Source organism: Molothrus aeneus, chromosome 1, assembly GCF_037042795.1.
Source record: "Molothrus aeneus isolate 106 chromosome 1, BPBGC_Maene_1.0, whole genome shotgun sequence".
Taxonomy (NCBI): Eukaryota; Metazoa; Chordata; class Aves; order Passeriformes; family Icteridae; genus Molothrus; species Molothrus aeneus.
This window is the reverse complement of record NC_089646.1, coordinates 35,859,706-35,883,011: the sequence shown is the minus strand read 5'-3', so window position 1 is coordinate 35,883,011 and position 23,306 is coordinate 35,859,706. Positions and strand designations below refer to the sequence as shown.

At 39.9% G+C, this 23,306-nt stretch overlaps 2 protein-coding genes across 3 annotated transcripts; one reads left to right on the top strand and one right to left on the bottom strand.

Moving 5' to 3' along the window:
- Positions 1 to 138: 138 nt before the first annotated feature.
- On the bottom strand, positions 139 to 19,027 carry OXNAD1 (oxidoreductase NAD binding domain containing 1). 2 transcript variants are annotated; one of them, XM_066555068.1, is made up of 8 exons: positions 18,995 to 19,027; positions 13,721 to 13,886; positions 13,397 to 13,460; positions 10,105 to 10,211; positions 6,501 to 6,642; positions 3,502 to 3,744; positions 1,106 to 1,214; positions 139 to 486 (listed from the first exon to the last, which is right to left on the bottom strand). In XM_066555068.1, exons 2-8 carry the CDS (start codon positions 13,852 to 13,854, stop codon positions 329 to 331), a joined length of 957 nt encoding a protein of 318 aa, XP_066411165.1. In that variant the 5' UTR covers positions 13,855 to 13,886; positions 18,995 to 19,027; the 3' UTR covers positions 139 to 328. The 2 variants fall into 2 exon arrangements, with proteins under 2 accessions (XP_066411165.1, XP_066411173.1); XM_066555076.1 differs by lacking the exon at positions 18,995 to 19,027 and adding an exon at positions 18,014 to 18,566.
- On the top strand, positions 18,977 to 21,341 carry DPH3 (diphthamide biosynthesis 3). Its single transcript, XM_066555088.1, has 3 exons — positions 18,977 to 19,201; positions 19,302 to 19,376; positions 19,798 to 21,341. The coding sequence occupies exons 1-3, from the start codon at positions 19,094 to 19,096 to the stop codon at positions 19,861 to 19,863; spliced, it is 249 nt and encodes an 82-aa protein (XP_066411185.1). The 5' UTR covers positions 18,977 to 19,093; the 3' UTR covers positions 19,864 to 21,341.
- The last annotated feature ends 1,965 nt before the right edge of the window (positions 21,342 to 23,306 follow it).

Sequence of the window (23,306 nt, the reverse complement as noted above, 5' to 3'; positions counted from 1 at the left end):
CTGGCCTTGCTGCACAACTGATTCTCTACAAGTGCTGAATCAGGCACTGAAAAAGTCTTTTAAAAGCTGACTAACAGGGCAACTGTATAAAGTGAAAATATGCTGGCACCCATAAGAAAAGGCAAACCATCAAAAAACTAGAACAGTTAATGTCTTTAATATAAAATCACTTTTCTTTCCCCAAAGCAGCAGCACTGTATTACAGGTGTATTACAGTTAATCATTGAGGACATCTTCATTAAAATCTTCAAAATAATTAATAGTCCATCTCTGTACATTTTATCAAAATGCACTGGAAAAAATACTATAATTTTCTCTTCAGCAGGTGTCACGACCACCATTTCTCAAAGAAAACACGGTTTCTAGGAACACCAATGTTAGTGAGTAGTTTGGATATAGATTCTATCATTGGAGGGGGACCACAGATGTACCATGAAGTATCATTAGATACGTGTTTCTCTAGATCCTTTTCAGATATTCTTCCCTCTGACAAAGAAAAAAAGTAGGAAATGAGAACAGAAATATTAATCGTGAAGTCACTTCAAAAACAGTGTCTGGTTAGAAGTATTTCAAGCAATCATTTCTTAGAAATGCCTGGCCTGTTCCAGGATAATAGGTATTGAGATTTAAGGCTTCCAAAACCATTTTTTTCTGGGGATTTAGATCATTGCTTGTACTTGGAATGCAGAGGGTATTAGTCACTGAAGAGAAACATGGCTTACAAACAAGTAAAATCCCAAATTCACATAAAAATAGGTATCTAACACAAATACTGTAGACATGGAAACATGCTGAAGTATCTCATAAGCAGTCAGCTCATGCTTCATCAATCCCACCTTAAGGAAAGTAAACAGCATTTGCTTAATAGTTTCTGGAATAAAGTCTGGAGTGGGAAATACCCCTGTAAAGTTTAGGATTAACAGAGGAAAAAAACTGCAAAGACAAAACTTTTCTGCAAAGTGGAATAAGTACAGAGAAACTGTTTAACTCACATCTCATTTTGAAGCTTTAAATGTAAAAATGCTGGGTTATTATGCACAGCTTCATCCTGTAGGATGTAATCAAACTGGGGCTTCAGACAGGATCTCTGTACAATGACATTTACCTGTAACGTGTGGCTGCAGTTCTTTACAGATCTGTGAGTGCTGCTGAGTGACGTGGAAACAACATGTGATCTTTCCAGGAAACGCCTTCATCAAACCAAGAATATTTTTCTGTAATGTTAAACACACTTGCTTACACCACAGGCCATTAAATCAAAGCAGATGTATGCACACAGTCCCAGAATGCCAGTGATTATTACTGAGAACCAAAACTTTGCATTTCAGCAGTGAGAACCTGATGGGTGTGATTCCACGGGCCTGACCTGCACACATACACAGAATTCCCACACTTGGAATGCAAATACCCTGCCAGCCTTGTTAGTGCTTTTCTCCTTTTCTGACATAGATTACAATCTGTAAGATTTGGACCTAAGATCCACTTAGGTCATTTCCCAATTTCTTCCCCTTATGAATTCTCAGTATTTCCTCCTTCTACTTCCACAGGGGTTTTCCATTAAAAAAAAAACCCTTCAGTATGTCTTTACCATTAGTTATGAACTTTTTGAGTCTTGTCTGGTTTATCTGATAAGGTCACCAGACCCTTTAGTGTCTTATGTTCTTAAGTAAAACCAACTACCACGTAATGCTAATGTTATTTTTACCAGAGTAGAAAGTATAAACTCATTTTCAGTTCCCTAAGTCACAGCTGTGGTAAGTTACCACCAAACCCCCAGAGGCTTTAGTTCAAATCAGCAAAAAAAAGAATATGTTAGTCAGATGATGTAGTTAGTTCTGAAATTAAGATTTAGCTACTGTCTAGATTCTGCATTATACAGGATTTTCACTGCTAGAATAGGCACTGGAAAATCTTTAAAATATTCTGAAGTAAAAATAATTTCTAGGTAAATTTGCTCATTTTAGTGTTTGCTTGTTAAGTAGTTACTACACTGAGTCTGCCCTGGGTTGCTTAACAAAAAAACCCAGAAAGGTTCTACTTTGTAAAAAAATCTGTTCCTGAATACCTAAAAAGACATGGGATGAAGAGCAGCACATATTGCCACTGCTGTGCAGTGTTCCAGCAGCACCTCCACTATTGACTTGCTGTCTTTGTACCCCAATGCTGTTGCTTCTGTCATTTGCACTAAGGATATTTCCAGTGCCTCAGCCTGTGACATGAGAGCACAGTAAGGATCAGACCCTACCATGGCATCTCCCTTTGCCCTTGTCAGCCCATACACAGCTGCTCCTTCAGGGACCACATCCTCCAAACGATCAGTGATAACCCAGCATGTCCTCCTGGAGATTGTACACATCCTGTACTGATGTTTGTCAAACAGCATAAAGGCTGCTAGGGATTCTGTTTCCTCAATCCCCTGCACAAAAGTGAAGAATTTTGACAGCCATGTTCTGGATCTGAGGGACATGTGAAGAATGAAGGAGGGATATATTTTAAGCACTGTGCATGATGACACTGTTTTCTCTTTTGTCCCAGAAGCTTTAGTGCAAAAGTTCTGCTGTCGTAAAACTGCTTAAGTGAATGCCAGGAATGTCAGTACTGGCACTGGAAAAACCTGTGCATGCTTAGAACAGACTGGAAGATCAGTAGGTGGCAAAAGGAAGAGCAGATTATTCCACTTCTAGCAACAAACAAATGACTTTTCAAAGAAAGCAAGTATTTCCGTATCTAGAAACATGACAGAAGTACAGAAATAAAACTAGTGATGGATCCTATACACAGTTTCTGGAATCATGACAGCTCTTCATCTTACAGTCAAAAGCTTTCAATATTAAAAACCCCATAAATCATTTTGGATGCTTCTTTACAGAAGCTGTGCTAATTTGACCCTAAGATATTGTCAATAAACCTTAATGGCTGAGTGTGACAACTGATTGTTAACTGCTGAGTAAATGTTGATGAAGTACTGCAGTAAAACAAGCAGTTTTAAAAGCAGCTATAAATCCTTCATTCATACACTAGTACTTATTAGTAACTAATGCATTATCAATAAAAATCTGCTGTTATTTTAGAAAGTATTCCTTTGGATAGAATTATTCTTTTCTAGTCTTTACATTCAATACAATTTCTACTTAAGACTATGTCATTACAGTATTATAGCACTATGCAGACTATTAGTGTGTATATACATATATATATAATCTTTAGTATACTATGATGGTCTTACAAGATCATAGCAAAATGCAGGGATATAGTAAAATTCAGGGGTAATTGACTTATCAAAATCAATGGGAGCAGATGTGTCCAGTAACAGCCTTACTTTGTACACTGGCATAAGTAGTTAACAAAACACACACGGGATTTGAGGCAGGAAGTGACTTTTGTCTCTGTTTGTACAGTGTCTTAGACAGAAGGACTCTCTGGAATTTGGTAAGATTGATATACACACTAGCAGCTGAATAGCTGAGACCTGTTTTTTTTAAAAAAAACCTTTTGATTTACCTTAAATAAGAGTTCACTGGTATTTTTTGCACTGTAGTGCAGCTTCGCTGTTCCCAATTTGTGTCTTTTTCCTTTACCCTCTTGGTATCCATGAAGATCTGCTATATGCAGCAGTATAGAAAACAATGGATTAATTCCAACACCCCCTGCTATCAGCACTAGGTTTACTGGGGAGTCACCAGGCTGAGGATCAAAGAAGAAATCACCTCCCACTCGCAGAGCCACTTCTGAGTCAAGAGTACACTAGGATGGAAAAGAAGATATTTAATTTCAGAACTAAATGCAAAAGTTGAAATCTTACTCTTTTTGCATCCCAGTCACAAGGTTTGCTGGGCTGTGATTTTTATTTTAATTGACCAGTGAAAGAAAACCAGAAGGATTTTAAAATATATACACACTTTCCAACTATCTGAAGTAACCCAGTGTCTCTAGGGATCTAGTTCTACTTTCAAAAGTTTCAGTCTTATGGTAAGGCAGGATGGTGACTCCCCCTTCCTGTCCCCATAAGAGCTGAAAGAGGAACAATTCACACAGAGTTTTCCAACAACAATGTGTGGTTGTGAAAACCCGAGCTCAACATATGAAATCACACTTCTACCCAAAAGCAGCTTCATGCCAAAAAAGGCCTTCCTATGAGGTCACTGAAGGTCAGAATAAGTTGCATATACAAAAAGTTTTCCATCCCCATTCCTTAAAATTAAAATCCACTCAAAAGTGAAGCAAGTATCCACAAGAATGTTTCTTGCAGAATCACTTCTGCAGTTGCAAATTCAGAGACTCAGAAGAAGAAAAATCAGGGGAAAATCTCTCTTACTCTCCACTTGTATGTGAGAAATGACTTCCTAAAGAAATGTGTCCAAGCATGTTTTTTTTGATACATGGAAAACAAAAGCCACAACAAAAAAATCCACTTGGGTCAGTATCTCCTTGGTAAACCAGCAGTGCATCCTGTCTGAAGGGTGAAGCTGCAGTACAGAGAGGTCAGGTGAGTTCTTCCACATCACTGCATGCTGACAGAGCAAACAAGAGCACTTAGGCCATACATAGGTTTTAAAAGATAAAATGAAGGGAATAGGGAAACCAAGAAAAGTGGGAATGGAGGACAGAAAAAGAAGCTATCTATAGGAACTGCTGAAAAATTAGCTTAGAGAATGAAAATACTTTCTCCAAAGAATTCTTTTCACAGCAGGAAACAGTAAACTGAAACAAAGGGAGTTCCATTAACGAAGGCTGCACAGACAGCTAAGGTGTAAAGTGTAACAATTCCACCAGGAACAAGAAGGAGGCCCTTGGATGCAGGTACTGGATAGAACACAGGGGTTCCTAAGATAGTATGCATGATCATTAAAAACACCCAAGAATTTTCTTGCTTCTCTTAATTATTGCAGAACTTTTGTCTCAAGTATACTGTAGGGCAATGAGCATTCATTATCTGAAACTGATTTCTCTCCCTTGTGATGTACACTGCCACCCTTTGCCACCATGTTTTACTCTGGTCTAGAGAAGCACAAATCCACATGTTCCAGATCCATGTGGCCAAAGGAGGACACAGAATATGGTACCCTTTGAGGAAGTAAGCAATTTTAGGGAGAAACAATCTCACATCTGCCCCCTTAACCAGCCATAGTTCCTCAAGATCAGACATGGGATTTGGGGAGAATCTCTCTTAACCAGCAGCCTTCCAGATATTTCCATCCTTTGGCCATGAAAATGATAACAGTAAGTTAGTATACAAGAAAAAATAGTAAAATTCTGGAGTAACACCACGAGAAAGTGTTGTCCTTTAGCCTAGTTTATAGACACAGCTCACGCAGAAAAGTGAAGCAATCAATACATTACATGGATACTTTTTAAAGAATAGGCTACATCTTCCTCAAGTTATGTAAAATACATGGTGCTAAAATGTACTATTTTATACACAGTAATATTAAGAAATAAATACCTGCAAAAAACACAAATACAGTGAGTAAATCAGTGTTAATTACTCCCGTAACATTTTTAGCCTGAGATACCAACTACCTTTAGGACAACTTTTAAACAATTAAGTACCAGTTTTGTCACCATATATACAACATTTCTGAATTCTAGGTTGCTATTTTTTCTGCTTGTTTCCTGAAGAAAAGCACGCACTTTTGTTTAGCTAGAAGAGTCTGTGTATACCCTGGAGGTTTCTCCATGGCCTCAGGTTTGATGTAGGTTACCCCTTAACTAAAGATTTATCCTATAAATTCCATCAGAAAACTCAGCAATAAAAACTGATTTACAACATCAAAAATTCTTAAATAGTTTCCAGAGACTGTGGAAAGAACAAAAGTTGATAGGACAGATCACTGATGAAACATGTGACACATCTGACAAACTAAATGGGGTAAATGATGAACAAAACACCATGAGGCCAAATCTCAGACTTTACTTTACTTTTCATACAGCAAAAACCCAAGCCTTGTGTTATGTCTTTATATAAAAATATTGTGCATTTAAAAGAATACTGTAGATATTCTGAAATGTTTTATCATTTCAGAAGAACTGCTCTAAGTGTCTTCCTTGGCTCCCCTTTAATAATCTCTATCTGTGATTTGTCAGTGATTCCTACTTTATATTTACAGAAATAGTCAGGAATTATGGAAGGTTATCAGAGGTAACTTTGTAATGTGTAACACTGCCTGTTCTCAGGGATATAAGTTAGAACAGAGGTTTTTCAAAAATTCATTAATTCCAGAGGAGTGAGAACCCTTATATACACTAACTACAATATCACTTTAAGTCCGCTGTAAGCACAAGTGGTGTCAAAAGATTGCAATAACCATATTTCCATATAAACATCCAGTTTCAGTCCCTTACTGAACAAAAGGTTTTAAGATTTATGTTGTATCAAAAATGCTTTAAGAAGCCAATGTGAATTTTGCAGTTAATAGCACAAAGTGGTCTAAAACTACACACCATCACCTTTACCTCAAAAAAAAGAGAGCAAGCCCAATCTCCCAGTTAATTTCATTTACCTCAGTGTGAATCCAGTGAGCAGGAGGATGAACAGTGTGCTTTACTGCCAGCTCTAGTATTCCTTCTCGTTCTAACAGGCCAGGGCTTGAACATATTGAGAATCCCCCAACTACAGATACTCCAGGAATAAAGAAATCGACCCTAAAAATAGATCAGACACGAAAGTTTAAAAAAGAAGCCAACAGCCCCAAACATGGACAACAATAGCCAAAATAATGTGGCTGCCTTTGTTTCAATTATCTTTCCTTTACATTATCTTCATTTCTGTAATGTAACTTTTCCAAAAATTGAGTTAACCTTGAACAACACCATTTCCTTAGAATTATTTTCTTCTAGAACCATGTCATCATGTTTGCTAAACTAGAAGGTTTTCAAACCATTCTGCTTTTAGCATTAGATGTCACATCTCACAACAGACTAGAATTCTAAGTGTTTTAAATCAATTATTTGCATATTAGAACAAACAAATAATTATGGTCTGATAGAGTAGCTTAATTCACACTCTTTTTGGTCCTTTTGATGGGCTCTTCAATTTTCAAACATAAGAAGATTGGCATTTTAATTTTAGGGAAATTACTTTATATTAAACACTTTCTTTTCCTGAGTAGATGAAATATCTGAAATAAAACCAACAGTATGTAAAAAATTTCCCATAGAAGAAGTCCACAGTTGGCAGCAGAACTGCAGCTCCCTCTGGTGGCAGATATCGCTTTTTTAGGTTATAGGAAATTGAACTGGAATAAATTCCTACTTTTTTTTCCTTTCAGCTTAAAAGCAAACCATGCATGAATTTGTACAGATAAGAAGGTAACATGTGGCTAAGCTTCTGCAATAACAGCCATTAGAGAGTATGGAAGGCAAGTCATTACTATATATGAACTATAATCCACTCTCATAAAAGTACAGCTTTGATAAGCCTTGATTAGGCTTCCAAAGAATTCAGAAAAAAATTACAAGTTGGTTTGTGATCTATCATCTGCACGCCTCTGTGTTCCATAAGTCTTTAAATGCTTCAGCTTTCTACAGCACATAACAAAAGCACTGTATTTCACAATAAACCAAATGCCTATAACCAGTTGTGCTGGTCCCCTTAGGAAACAACCACGCTGATAACAATGCCAGGTATTAGAAAAACATTATTCAATTCATGCCTGGGTTAGGCTGGCTCAGTATTAGTTAAGCGGGGATGCAACAAGAAATACAGACTGACTGCTACTGCACAGGTATTTTCTTTAAACAGCAAGGCTGTATTCTTCACAGACACCACAAATGCTTGAGGAAAGAGAAGCACTTTGAGTAGGTTGCCACTTTTTGAAGAAAAAAATCATGTCTGCTTACTCCATGAAAAATTCACCCTTTGAAGAAAAAATCTCTTTCTCTCAAAGAATGCATACACTGTGATATAATTTTAAACTTGATGCTTGTAATATCTTGATAGTGCATAAAGATACCTGACTGCAAAAGAATGGTCTACAACCAAAAAAAATGACAAGCTTATTTCAGTGTCCTCAGCTTGTGCAGCTCCACTACCTGTGGGGCCCAGCTTTACTGACAGTCAGGCCCTGGCAGCTGAGAAAGGTCAACTCTTGAATTGCAGCGTTTATCCTGCCAAAGAACATCTCACGATGCTGCTGAAGCTCTTTACCTCCCTCTGGTGGAAAACAATCTTCCTACTTAGATCAACTTAAGTTAACGAAAAATATGAGAATTTATGATGTAAAGTAACAATTTATATTCAAGTCAAATGTTCTCCTTGGCATGTAAGGGAAACCTTACCCATGCCTGGTGGGGAAACACACAAACATTATTTGCAAAACATGTTTTTTACCTTTTTTACTATCAAGCATGGTTTTTACCTTTCCCAAATACTAATGCAGATGTGTTTTTTCCCCAAGTACATAGCTATGAGAGATTTCAAGGCACAGTTCACTATCTTATAGTGGACTAGCTTTGATGGCTTGTCTCAGCCATGTAAGGGAGGGTGAGAGGGCTCCTGAAGAAATGCTACCTCTGACAGCCTAAGAGAAAAGAGCAGCAGAAGGGAAAAAGGTGAAGAAAACCCACAACAAGGAGTGGCATAAATATAAATAGATATAAACTAGAGATCCCAGGGTGGTTTTTTACTTCTCTCCTTTTAAAACCCACCTAAACCATATCTTTAAGAAATGAGTAATAATTGCCCATTGCTGGAGTGAGAGACCAAAAACACTAAAATCACAAAGCTACTTCTTAAAAGTATTTGCAACATGCATACACCTCAATGCATGTTTTAGTAAATCAAAAGGTGTAACAGCAACAAGTGTCTTCATTATTATTTGAAGTCAGATAAAAACCAGTATCTGCCAAAGTGCTTGCAAAACAAATTCACTTTTGCTTCTGAAAAACTCAATAATTAGAACACTTTCAGAAAATGTAAACATTTTAGAGACAATCTTTGACTGTAACATCTTACTATAGCAAATCCTAACAAGTTAGCCTTTTCTGCTCAGGAAAATGTGTTGCTCATCAAAAAAATGCAACCTAAGATATAGATACAAGTACAGAGAAGTTGGTGTGTACCTTACAATAGCATTAGAACACTTTCAAGGAAGAAGAAAATGAAGAAAAGTAATTATAATTAAAGCTTTCAGTTTCCAGCACGATCATTTCAAAAACATTTTTGGAGGGTAAATGTACGTTGCAAGTACTAGCAAGCAAGAATTTAATATGAGTCACTGCACATGTGCAAAAACTGTAGCAAATTACTTCACAAACAAATTATTGCTAATCAGCATCTTGTGTTCTGGTTCTAAATTTAAAAGCCAGCATATTAACACTCCATGAGTAACATATGCTGCTAGTACCCCAGCAGCTATACTTTGATTTCAGCAAAACCACTTTCAGATGGCCAAAGCCAATAAAAAGTTTAAGAACATTTAAATGTCCATTGCCAAAAGCAACTACTCCTAGTTTTAAATTAATTTCTAAGGGGGAAAAAAAAAGTTACTGAGTGAGAGTATTTTTAACAAGGAAGGAAGACAAACATGAAAATCCACTACTTCCTTGGGAAAAAAAGCCTGTAAAATTGTTTAAACAAACGGCTAATTGTTTCAAAGGCTTGATAATTCAAGATTTTTATTTTCAAATTTGTCCATTTATATTAATATATTAATCTGACTTAACAGGCTTAATTTTCAGAGTGGAAACTTCAAGGGGAAGAAATAAACCAAAATTAAGTAACTTTCAAATCAGCAGTCTCAGCTCCACTGTAAAAATAACTTGTGCATAAAGACAGCCTACAGAATAAAGTGCATTGAACTTCAAAGTACTCCTGAAGAAACAATGTAATATAATAAACCACAGGAAAACACCAAAACACTATAACTGAACATTTAAAGAATACCCACTTCTGCCCTTTTAATAGTAATATTAGCATTTTTTATAATGACTGTTTAAAAATTATGCCAAATATCAGCTCTTTGACAGAGTATCCAATAAGAAAACATAGTATTATATAAATTAACAACTTTTTTTCCAAGGCCCAAGGACCAGAAACCTTCCATCACTTTGTTATAGTGGAATTCTCCTAGTAATTTCCCACTCAAATATACCAGAAGATCTTACCATTGTCCTGCTTTGAAAGTAAAATCCTTATTTGCAATTGCCAAACGAAGCCTTTTGACTGTCTCTGATTCATTGGTGATCCCACACACTTTTGCTTGTGTAATTACCTAGCAAAAGAAAAAGAAGCCATTGTGATATGTAGACATAATCTGCAGCAAAAGCACTCAAGAAGCCATGCATGAGACATCCATCACTTCCCATGTTACCCATGGCATTTCATTACCTACAGCACCAATATTTTTCACTGAGATGATGAAACAAAAATGGATTCTATCCCTGGAAGTGTTCAAGGCTAAGCTGGACGGGAGCCTAAGCCACCTGGTTTAGTGAAAGGTGTCCCTGCCCATGGCAGGAGGTTGGAACTGCATGATCTTTAAGGTCCCTTCAAGCCCAAACCATTCTATGATTCACTTAAGTAGTCATTGAATGGAGAGCAGACCTTTTCTAAGACTATAAACAAACTTACTTTAGTTGAGCTGAAGAGAACATAGCTCTAAGGAGGGGGGATTGCTAGTTATCACTTATCAGATTCTTCAGACATCTATACAAGACACACACTCCTGCATCCTCCAGCAACAAAGTAAAAAGATCTCTGATATAAAGACAAAGAACTTGTAAAAAATCAGTTGCAGATGAAGTCCCAGGGACAATTCTGGATCTAGATTGATTTAAGTAATTAAATGCATTACTGAAAGATTATGCATTAATGTTAATGCATCAGTGAAAGAAAACCAACAAGCCTTGTGTTATTGCATTTATCCCCTACACCCCCATCTGACCACAGGAAAACCAAGACACAAGGTCTCATGGCTGGTTAACAGAGCAGATTTTGTTTGGCAGCCACATGGTAGGGGATGTCAGAGCCATAGTTAATACTACTTTTAAGGAGTTTTAAAAAAAGATGAAAAATGAAAAGCAGACTTTGCAAAAAGACCCATTGGGGATGAGCACCCCACTTAAATTCTTTGATGCCTATCAGTGTAACATGGATTTTCATCCCCTCCCTACCCTTCCTTTTCAGGTTTTTTGGACTATAATTATTAACCTTTTTTCCTCTACAAAGAAAGCAATGCCCTAAGTATTTTCTACACAGAGCAATACACAGATCTTACTGTTAAAAATGCTGATGTCACTTACCACACAAGGAAACACTCAAAATACCACAACTCTCCCATTTATCATTTGTCTAAGATCAAACAGATCAAAAAATTTTAACTTTAAGCAACTATGCTGTAATTTAAAACATATGTCAGGAAATTAATTTATTCTTAAAGCAACATCTGAACATGTTCCCTGTCCCATTAAACAGCAGGACATTTGCTAATTTAAAATGAAGTATAATGGATTCCTGTTCCACTTTAGCAGACAGTATTAAATGAGAAATGCAGTCAGTCAAAGTTAACAAGAGAAATGTCAGATACATGACTTCAGTGGTTGTTCTGATGGAGAAGTGCAGGAAAAGGACATTAAATTTGGACTTCTTCATTCCCTTCTTTACTCTTCAGTACCCTCCTTAATTTGTTATTTGGCTGAGAGAGCTGCAAGAGTACTGGAAATCTAATTCTTAATTGGTATAAAGTTATTTCAAAAATTAAATTTGGGTCAGGGTGATCAAAGACATTCAGCCAGTATTTTGGACCATCACCAGAGTATCCAACTGATCAGAGCAAGGCTGCAGTGAGAGGAGGGCACAGGACTCTGGATTTTGCAGCTGTATTTCAAGAAAGCATAAGTCCATTTTCCTTGCCCTGGTCCTTCACATTATCACTCTTCAACAGGCAATGTTCTGTAGCATTCACAGTAATGCAACACAGATTTATGATTCTTTCATCTTTTACAGGACTGAAATGGCCAAATAAGGCAATATTGGCTGAGGAAAGTCAACTGCTGATTATACGGAATTTAAAACCAAGCAGAGGATTTAAAATAAACTGATTTTAAAGTGGTCAAAAATGAAGCAACAAAGAATAAATCAAGCATTAAAAAAAGAAACAGCATAATCCTCTGATATGCAGAGAATGTGCAGTAGCAAGAACTGAGCCCTGCTCTTTCACCTATCTCATACAGCTTCCTTCTCTTTCTTGTGCCTTACAGTTCCCTGCACCAACCCTGAGCTTCCAACACCTCATAAGGATCCATTTTCCATGTATTTTTCAGATACTGACATTGAGCAGAGAAAGGAAGCAAGCCAAACAATAAATACAAAAAAACCCCATGACTGCACCACTCAGAAATGCCATCATTTTTTTCAGGTCAGAAGCAAAAGGAGGACATGCATTGGTCTCTCCTGTCTCTACATCCATTTTTTTGGGTAAACAGGATCCACCAGAGCAGCTGGATGTCCACAAGCAGCACTGATCTGTACTCAGGGAAAACTGGCATTAGTGGGAATAGCTGAGGCACAGCTCTGTGCCTCCCAAAGCTGGTGACAGCTCTGGTGACAGGCAGAACCAGGCTGCATTTGTCTCATCCATCCACAGCCCAGGTCAGACAGGGCTGAATCTTCTTTCTCAGGGGTTACCTACATATCCCCTGCACCCAGCTTCCTCTTGGGAAAAATGGGATTTATTCTCCACTACAGTTAAGGAAAAACAGCAGAGAAGGACTTCATGTACACACGCTGACAGATGTGTGGTGTGTTTCCATCTGTGTGCATCTACTTCAGCTTATTACAGAAAGGAAATATCTGTATGAGTACAAGAGTATGTTCCCCTCTGAACATTATGAAAAAGAATGCTTGCTGCTCAAAACTGAAATCCAGAATAAGCCCTTCTGGATTTGATGGAGAACAACACTATATCTTCCTTGTATTTATGAATTAAACTAGATAAAACTGAAGATCTCTTATCTCTCCTTCCAAAATATCTACACTTTATGCCTTACTCCTATGTTATAAAAGGACATTTTCCACATTTTAAAATCTCAAACCTGAACCAGAATTATAGAAATCCATAAAAATCTGAGAAGTCAGTTTAGAGATGAGAGGTATCCACAGGCTTTTATTAGTTATTATAATCCATACTTGGCCAGAAATCTATTTCTTGTCCAGCATAAAGTAAACAGCATCATATCACTGAAAAACTTAAAAACTCATTACATTTCACCCACTGAGCACTAAATATGCTAATTTTATACCAGCAACAAATATAAAAAGTGAGGAGAAAAAGAAGAAAACCAGACTCTTACAGAAGGCAAAATGGAGACTAGGAATTGAATACTATTATCCAATATAATTATCTTTGCAGAAAAAAAAAATTAAAATTACTTGCATTGTAAAGAACAGAACACTAACCTCCTGTCGAAAATTATTTGCTGTCCTCTCTAGATGATCCATTTTCCTTTTTGATTTTATTGTGCTGCAAGAAAAAGCAAACAAAGATAATTGTCATTTTGACAGCTGTGCTACTGTCCCTTACTGATATGAATTTCTATTAACATAACAATTTACCAGGGTAATCCAGACTACAGATGACACAAATCTAAATAAGAATTAAATACAAATATATAATTGGGAGTTAGATTAAGCATTTATAGGTCTGTAGTAATTTGTCAGTTTGATTTTGACAGTGTTACCATGGCATTCTCTTAAAAAAACCCAAGGAAGTGGATAACCTACCCGTTCCCTGTGCAGTAACAAAAAGCAGAGTGTCTCAACACCCCCAACGGAGAATGAGAGGGAAAAATTCTGCTCTGAGCACCTCTCAGTAATTGAGGAACAATGCAACCCACATAAATAGTAGCATGAGCCATGATGATCAGGCAGTCTTCAGAATCACTGGTTCCTGAAAAAAAAAAAATCGTAAATATTTATTAAATGAAGCATTCAGTGTTTGATATGGCTAGTTTCCAGCTTTTATTTCCCTTAAATCAGAAAAGCCAAAGCTCAGCTGGAGCTAAAACTAGCAACAAAGTATAATGAGAGGGAATTTTGAAAGCATGAAAGTTTCATAAACAAGTGAAAATGTGCATCCTTCAAGTGAAGGGATGTTATGCCCACTCCTAGAGGGTAAAGTGAGGTTCTGGTTAATGGATTCCTTGGGGCAGATTAGAGTGAAATGACATTGAATGCCCAGTGTTTGTTTATGTTTATATATTTATTTATTTTTATATATGTATAATGCATATTTGTTTTAAAACAATTTGGTTGCAATGAAAATGAGGTACAGAGCCCTTTTAATTATTATCTAGAAATGAAACAATACAAAAGTATAAAAGAATCACTTAAGAAAATATATAAGGAAAAGAAAGGAAGAGAAAAAAAGGATAAGAGAAGATAGAGGAGAGGAAAGATATCACCAACCATGGATCCAGTGACAAGAACTGACTGTTGCAATTTCACTTAGTCAAAGTGATGGCTGGACAGTTGATCCATCGGGGTGAGGGAAGACCATGAAACACAGATTTCAATGGGTTCAGTCTGTTCAGGTGGGAACACCCAGGCACCTCCCTGGGGTAGTTTTTCACTGTCTGTTCCAACACTGGGGACCATGTGCAGTGGTCTGGTGGGAGGCCCCAGAAATGACTCTGGGGGCACTTTGGGGTCTTTGATGGGTCATGACAGCCTCTAAGCCATGCCAGCTGCCTCTCATGCCAGTGTAACTGAGCCAGTTCTGCCCCCCAGGAAGGGATGAACGCCCTCAGGCCCAGCTGGGCACACGAGTGTCCTGATCCCTTCCCTGGGAGGGGAGATCTACAGCTGGCCCAGCTGTGCAAGGGAGGACTCTGGCAGGATAATCAGCATTACCCCACCTCAGCAGCACCTGCTTCTCACTGGCCTTTTCCCTCATCTGGCTCAAACCCAGCTTGTTGCTAAACCAAGGTCAGTTTGTTGTGGTCATCCTCTGGTGGTGCTCACCTTCCCTGCACCTGGGCTGCTCTTATGCACACCAGAGGATTCCCAACACCCACCCAAACCTCTCCTCCTTTAGTCCAGGGGTGCAAACCTGACCTCAGCACAGCCCCTGTAGCTTTTCCAAAGGGGAGGACCTTGTCAGAGATGATATGGAAAAGGCTGAAGTACTCAACACTCCCTTTGCCTCACTCTTTACAGGAAAGGCTGAACCCAGACTCCTGTTTGTACCAGTGGTGGTTGGGAAGGAGAGGGATAAGTAAGAGCAGGGCCAGCACCTGCTGAGAGATGCTGGATGCACTCAAATGCACAGGGCCAGATGGGTTACACTCAAGGTTGCTAAGAGACACAGCTGACATGCTCGTCAGGCAAGTGTCTATTACCCATGAAAAACACTTATCACACACTCTCCAACTGACTGGGAAAAGACTTACATGTGCTCATTTTTTAAGAGAGGCAAAATGCAGTGCTTACATCCGCCAGCACCATCCCAGTAACTGGAAAAAGGCTCAGAGCTTGTCCCCTAAGCTAGGTGAAAGCTAAGAAAGCAATCAGGAAGATGTGACTTAGATTTACCAGGGGCGGGTTATGTTTGATAAACCTGAACAGCGACGGTGATGAAAGGCCTGGTCATGCAGCTAAGGGGACAGGATACAGCACACCTTGAGTGTCCTGTGGCTCCTGGCACCAGCCCCTGAAGCACACACACATTAGTGTGTGCCAAGACCAGATGGGTGGTTGGAGTGGCTGAAAACTTGTCTGGGCAGACAGAATTGAAGACTTGATGCTTCAGGTTTGCTTCACTTGTTGGCTAGAACAGTAAGAGTACCCTGGGCCTGATATAGGTAATACATTTATCACTAACTTGGATGATGAGACAGAAGGTGTCCTGTTCATGGCATGGTTGTTGGAACTGGATGATCTTTGAAGTCTCTCTGGGCCATTCTATGATCAGCAAACTTGTGGATGATACTAGGTTAGAATAGTAGAACTCCCCTTCAAAAGGGAACTGAGAAACTGCAGGGCTGGAAAGCAGAAATTTCATGACAGAGAGGTCTATACCTGGGACTGGCTTAATCCAGTGTGAACAACTGTCCTGCTCCAAGCATGAATTCTGACTGGATGATGCTCAGAAGTGCCTTCCAGCCAGCTTATCTGTGATTTTAAATGATCAAACAATATTAATGTATGAAAGATCAAACACTGACTGTGCATTCCCTTTCTAGTGTTAAAAGGTTCTGGGTGGAGAATTTTATAAACTTTAATTAAACCTGTTTGTTCCCAGGTTTATTTAAAAGGACATTAATCCCTCACACTTCGATGTACCCTACATAATACAACTCTGAACTTAGAGTAAAGAAAGTGAAGGACACTCATATGCACTGCAGTAGGAACACATTGTGAACCTTCAAAACCATACATTCAAATAGCTATGACAGAGAAAGCTAAACTGAGATGCACAACATTCAAGGTTAGTCAGAAGTACCTTTCAAGTGTAGGAACAGGTTCATAGAGAGCCAAGAGATATTTCTCATTCCTTGCAAAACTGCCTTTATTTTTCCTAAAATGGATTAGCATAACTCTCAATCATATATCAATCACCTATCAAATTATATTTATTCCCATTATGCAGTCCATTGCTTCTTTAAAGCATTAATATTTTACTTTCATTTAAATATTTTTTCCGTGCATTCTTTTAAGGCATGTAATTTATTTTCAAAATGTTTTTCATTTCTAATCCCTTGAAATGGCACTGATCCAGCTTGTAGATAACCAATCAGGCCAATACTCTCTAGGATTTCACTAACAGCTGCACTGGCTGGTCACTTGGTAATCTGTCCTGTTTGGAATCTTGTATGAATGAAGGCAGAGCTTCCATAAATTAGGCTGCTCAAAAATGGAATACATTTACAGTCACTACTCAAAATGCCCATTTTCAAGCATAAGAAATACTTCCTGCAGCTTTTAACTGTCCATAATTTTAATAGTTTTTCAGCATTTAATTCCACAGCAGCTTGCAACTTTTAAAAATGGAATTACTGAAAAGTCTTCTACCCCCAGTGAGCAAAATTACTTCAAAATTTTTTTTCCACAACATCACAGAGTACTTAAAGTGTACTTAAGTGTTTAAGCAAAACATCAACATACTTTAAGCAAAAACACTTTCTACATCAAATGTGTAGACACTATTGATAACAAAATTGTTAACAATCTCAAAATATTTTAGCAGAACAAAATACACATCTAATGAAGTCCCAATCCTCTACCTTGGCATATTATCTGTTAACCCAGAGTGCTCAAAAATCAGTTTCTCAAATTCATGAGATCACTTTATGATCTGGAATCTTTCATATAGCACATCATGGTTATAGACATCTACATCTCCAACCAATCTATAGTTCAATATCAATACATAGTATTGGAAACAAAAGAAATGTCAGCCTAATTTTATAGTCACAGCTGAAAGACCCTATTGATACAACTGCTTGAAGGCTGAGTCTCTATCCTAAGTTAGAAATAACTCTTGAACCATAGTTCAAAAAACTTGCTCCATTTTTACTATCATCACTTTCCAATAATGAAAAACACACAAAAAAAAAATTTGCAATTTTTACTCTGCAACCAATAAATTCCTAATTGTCTTTTAATGAGTCCTGGTTCTCCTCTACCACATACAAGCGTGACTCATGCCTTTACAAATTGTGAACAGCTTTTCCCCCATCTGTCACCTCTGTGATTTTTTCACTCATCCAGCTCTTTGGCAATTCCCTGCCCTCCATGAAAGCACTGTGCTTCAGCTTCCCAGGCTCCTGTCAGGTGGGATGTTCTCCCTTTATTCTCACCTTACCCAAGCCACTACAGAAATAGCCACTCCAAATACCCTCTTTTTTCACAGTGGTTGGAAGGGACCACAGGGGGTCATACAGTCCAACCTCCCTGCTCAAGCAGGGCCATTTGAGAGCACAGGGCACAAGACTGCATCCAGATGGTTCTGGAATATCTCCAGTGAGAGAGCCTCCAGTACCAATGGGCAATCTGTTCCAGTGCCTGGTCACTCACACAATAAAGAAGCTCTTCCTCACATTCAGGTGGAGCTTCCTGTACATCAGTTTCTGTATCAGTTTCTGTCCACTGCCTCTTGTCCTAGTGGTTGGCACCCCCAAGAAGAGCCTGACTCCATCCTCTTGACACTCACCCTTTACATATTTTTATAAACCTCCTTTGGTCCACAGAATGAAACCAGCACTACTTTTCATGACCTCTTCCTCTCCTCGCTTAAAACCAAAGAGCTATTCATTCTCTATCCCCTCTGATCCACTAGCCCTAGGTTAGTATCTGTTGAGATATCTGCATCTCTTGTGTCTCACAATCCCACGTTACTATCTGAAGGGAGAATTACTTTTAGTTCACTTAAATGCAAATTACGAGGTAGGTTAATGCAAGAGAGTGCAGAGAAGGGGGCAGCAAGGGTACTGAAGCAAGCAGCACAGGAAGCCTTTTTTCAAAAGCTATCTCTGAGTAAGACATTCCTTTAGACAAAGAGACCTTCCTGCAAAAGCAATCAAAGAGAACAAGGTTTTCCCCCTTTTCCCGGGACTGAGGGGAACACGGTGAGCGCTGGGAGGAGGCGGGTGAGGAGGGGAAGAGGCGGCGGCAGCCGGCGCCCAGCTGGGGCGGGGCGGCACTGAGGCGGCCAAGGGGCACGGGAAGCACACGGCTAAGGGGCAGGGACAAGGAGCAGGGCAGGGACAAGGACAAGGTCGCAGCAGTGCCCGGCTGTTCCCCCACAGCCCCTGGGATCTCCAGGCAAGACGCCAGGGCTGGAAGCGGCAGCGCCATCGGCTGCAGAGGGCGGCCCGGCCACCGCTTCCGAGCGGCGTGCGGGGCTCCTGCCGTGAGGGAAGGGGGAGCCAGAAGGACTCGAACGCGCTGCCCCTCAGCCCGCCGCCCCTCACCCTCCTGTCCCCCCACTCCCTCCTCCTCCCCAGCCGACCCCTCCCTGCGATCCGGGATCCCCGGCCCGCTCCCCACCACCCCTACCCGCCGCCGCATCCCGTCACGGGGAGCGCCGCCCTCGTGCCCCCTCAGGCGCCGCCTCTTCCCGTCCGCCCCGGCCCCGCTCCGCCGCTCCCCGGCGGCATGGCCGTGTTCCACGACGAGGTGGAGATCGAGGACTTCGAGTACGACGAGGAGACCGGGACCTACAGCTACCCGTGCCCCTGCGGGGACCGATTCCTCATCACGCGGGTGAGGGGCGGCCGGGCAGGGCTGGGGGGCAGAACGGGATGGTGCGGCCCAGGGGCCGGGCAGGCGGCGGGGCCTGACCGCTCTCCCGGCGCTTTTGCAGGAGGACCTGGAGAACGGGGAGGACGTGGCCACCTGCCCCAGCTGCTCCCTGATCCTGCGCGTCATTTACGACCAGGTGGGTGCGGAGGGAGGGCAGGCGGACGCGGTTTCAGCCGGGTTCCTCTGAGGCCCGGTTCGTCGCCCCGTGCGGGAAGCGCCGGGCAGTGTTTAGAAATGCCTGGTTTGGAGCTATATCTGCTGCCTGGTCTCTCGTTTTTCTGATCTCCTCCTGCCGTGTTTGGGCTCAAAAAGACGCTTTTACCTGGGTGGTGTGGGGTAGGATACAGAGTCAGCCACAGAAGAGCTACTGTGGTTGACTTCAGCAGCCCTGGCAGCTTTTCTCACCTCGTAGGCACGTTACGGCTTTCGTGTTTTGGGAGACAAATTCATACTATAATCACTCTGTTTTCCAGCCTGGGTGTATGTCGTGGTGTTTGTGAGGTAGAAAAGATCCAAAAATAATGTAAATCGCCTAAATCCCTGCTTGCTGTCTTTAGGAGCAGTTCATGCGGGATGAAGTCGTGGCAGAACCTTTGCCAAACAAGGAATTGGTCAAGTGCTGATGAATGCATCGTGGACTGTGCTGCTTTGGGATGAGAAAGTATGGGCATGGTGACTGCAGAAAGACTTGTGGTTCTCCTTCTGGAAGTGTGTGTTGCTGTGGGATACAAGTGCAATAATTGTCTGTCTTCTTAACAAGAGTGAGAGTTTGCTGGGACATTAAACACATGAATGCGTTTTGTTCCAAAGGGTTATACTTTGAAAAAATATATAAGTTGCTCTATGTGTTCCAGAAGATTTGAGGATTATGATCCTGATTTACAGCAAGTCAATACACAGAAGAAGAGTGTGGAGTCAGGAAATTAAAACATTTAGTCTAGCAGTGGTTTCTTAGCCTTTGGAGAAAAACAGGCCTTATGGGGGTCTATGCAAGTGTGAAATGGCACAGAGAGCTGAAATGTTGGGAGGCAAGGTTTAGGAGTCCATAGGACACACAATGCCATACGGAGTTAACACAGCGCAGCTTCTCCCAGCATGGGGCTCAGGTACTTCTAGCCCGTACTGAATATAGGGAGGAAACAAGAGACCCAGAGCCAACATTTACCCAGTGTTGGCAAATTGTCTTTACTCCTGTAAACACGGGGAAGGTGCAGTTGTCTGTGTATCTGCAGTGGGGGCAACACTTGAATTGGGGCAGATTTGTTGCTAAATTGCTTCTAAAGTTGGTTTGAAAGAACTTTGGTAGTTGTTACCAAATGGCTCTGGCATAACAGTGGCATTACTTTGAAGGGTGTTCTGTGAAATGGAGTCAAACTTTTTTTTATCCCTGCAAAGCTGCTGACGTGCAGGACTGGAACTCAAAGTGGTTTGTATTTTACCCCTGTATTCTCAACAACTTTGTGATTTGACTCTTGCAGTAGATATAAATGGGCTGCAGTTCTTTGTGCCATTTGTAGTAAATTTCTCAGCCCTTCTTTATTAGGTTCTGTCACATCCTGGATAGGAGATGGATAAATTTCACTTAATTAATAAAGGCATTTTTTTAGGGTAGAAAAGAGTTGTGAGAACATAGTCCACATTGATTCCAAGACTGCTTCTTGAATTACAAGCCACTGCACTTGAATATTTACTTAAAATTGTCGTCATTCCTGTGTTTTAATAGGATTTAACATCTGTGAAGTTAAATTTGGGGGAAAGAACCTGTGAAGAGTGTATGTGGCTGTTTTGCTCCAGGCACTAAAGATAAGCAAGTTTTATTGGATTCTTGCATTGAGTTATTTTTGTTCTTACTGCATTCTGTGAATGTTGAAGATGAACATTCTAGTTACTTTAAGAAAAGGAGAGGAAACAAGCCTACATCTAGTTGGAAGTTTTGAGTGCAGTAGGAACAACCCAGAGTGTTTCCATGCCTAAACCAGGAGGTGGCACTTGTGTTCCTTTGACATATGTGCTTAAAAAAATAAATGTTGTGGTACTTTGGTTAGCTATGCCTTATCAAATATTTATTTTGACTATTTAAATAAAGATGTTTCAGATTCCATCAGTGGTTATAATGGGCCATTACTTATTTTGTTTCTGCACCAGCCATAATGATTTCCAGAGGTCTTGAGTTGCTGCTGCTGGGGTGATGATAGTGGAGGTTTTTCACATTGGTTAATAAAAATCGTTTCGATCTATCAGTAGACGCTGTAAAGCAAACTCACAGGAACCCTACCTAAGCCCCTGTTCAGATTTCTACTGCATAAATACCTTCATGATTTTTCCACAAATATTCTACATAAAAGGAATTGTAGCAATTTTCAAATGCAAGGCCAGGGAATGCATGCTCTGATCTAAGGCATCAAAGTAAGTTGCCATCTTATCTTAAGTATATCATCTCTAAAAGTACATAGATTTTGAAGAAACCATAGACCAGATTTTGTTATATAATGAAGGTCGGGCCCTTTCTGACTTAGGAAACTTGTCTAGAGGATTTTTTGTACTCTATATGGTTAAATTCCAGCATGGTTGTAAAAAGAGTTTATCAATTGAATTTTACTTGGCAGGTCCCAAGTAAACATGGCATGTAACAAGTTTTTAATTGATTCTTTCTAGTGTTTCCTACTCATCTGAAATACAGGTAATGGCTTTTAAAAAGTAATTTTAGCAGAATTAATTTGTTCATTACATCAGTTGGGACTGTCAGGGCTTGAAGTTTCTTACCTGGTGTGAATAGGGTCCAAGTTGTGGAATGCAATTTACATGCACATTAAAATTACTTGATCACATAGTCTATGTATCAAAGCTTTAACAAAGTGTGTTTGCATACCTATGTGTTTTTTATTGTGTACTTATGCAAATCATGTTTGCTTTTCTGGAGGTTTTTTTACAGCTTAACAACAGAAAGATGTTGAGGCTGACTGTTAGAAAAGGATGTGCCACATTTGCCCACTTAAATTACTTCCAACTCTTGTCTCATTGCAGGATCTCAACACAGTAGTTGACATCCCCTCCAAAAAGGAGGAAAAACAAGGATGGGTGTCATCTTCCTCTCTTTTTGTTGCCCCTTGAGAATCTGAGATAGCATTTAAAAACTGTTGAGCTATTCTGTTGTTTTCCCTTCTGCTCTGCAGAGAGTTCTGCAGCAAGAATTCATTGTTCATGAAGGTTCAGCAATGCTAGAGCCAAAGGGTTGCCCACTTTTGTCTTTTGTTAACTTGTAAGAAGCTTTTGATTCCAGTGATTGCAGTAATCTTTTAAAAATATTCTTTCATACTGTGTCATTCCAGAGCAGCAGTCAGGGCAGTCTGAGCAAGCCATCAGAAATGTCCCTTGTCAGGAATTCAGTCACAAGGTTTCCTCCCAGCGCCGCAGGCTCTGGCCCCTCACGCATTACTTGTGTATTACACGCTCTTACAAACCAGCAGCTCACTTTTTTTTTCTCAAAAGGCAATTGTGTAGGACACAAAGAAGTCTTGTTTGCTGCTTGTATCTGACAAGCAGATTGATTGATTATGTGTTTGATTAGGTCTATGAGTCTGCACTGAGGAGGCCAGTGTGGTGAAAACAGCATCACGTGAATGTTAATGAAATAATTCGTACTTGGTAGAGAGGGTGAAACAATTTATGGGCAGTTTCAGATACTCAAACTGTGAAATTTCTCATACTGTTGAACACCTCTGAACTCCTGTGTAACACTGAGAACAAGCAATACACTCTGTTGCCACAATTTTATGGAAAGAAATAGAAAATTATTTGCTCTTCATTAAACTAAAGAGGCTTAGCCTCCCTGATCTGTCAGATTCTTGTTTGCATTTCAAAGAAACTTGCTGAGAAGGTCATTTACTTTTGGCTCCTTGTGCTTGTACATCAGTGGTGTACATGATTAGTTTTGAATAGTTGCTCTAGAAGTCTGTGACACAGAGCCTCAAAGAGCTGAGGTCATTAGGCCACTAATTTTGCTGTTGCACTTGTTTCATTGTCCATATATCAGGGAAGTCCTAGTGTCCCAGAGGACCCTTTCTAA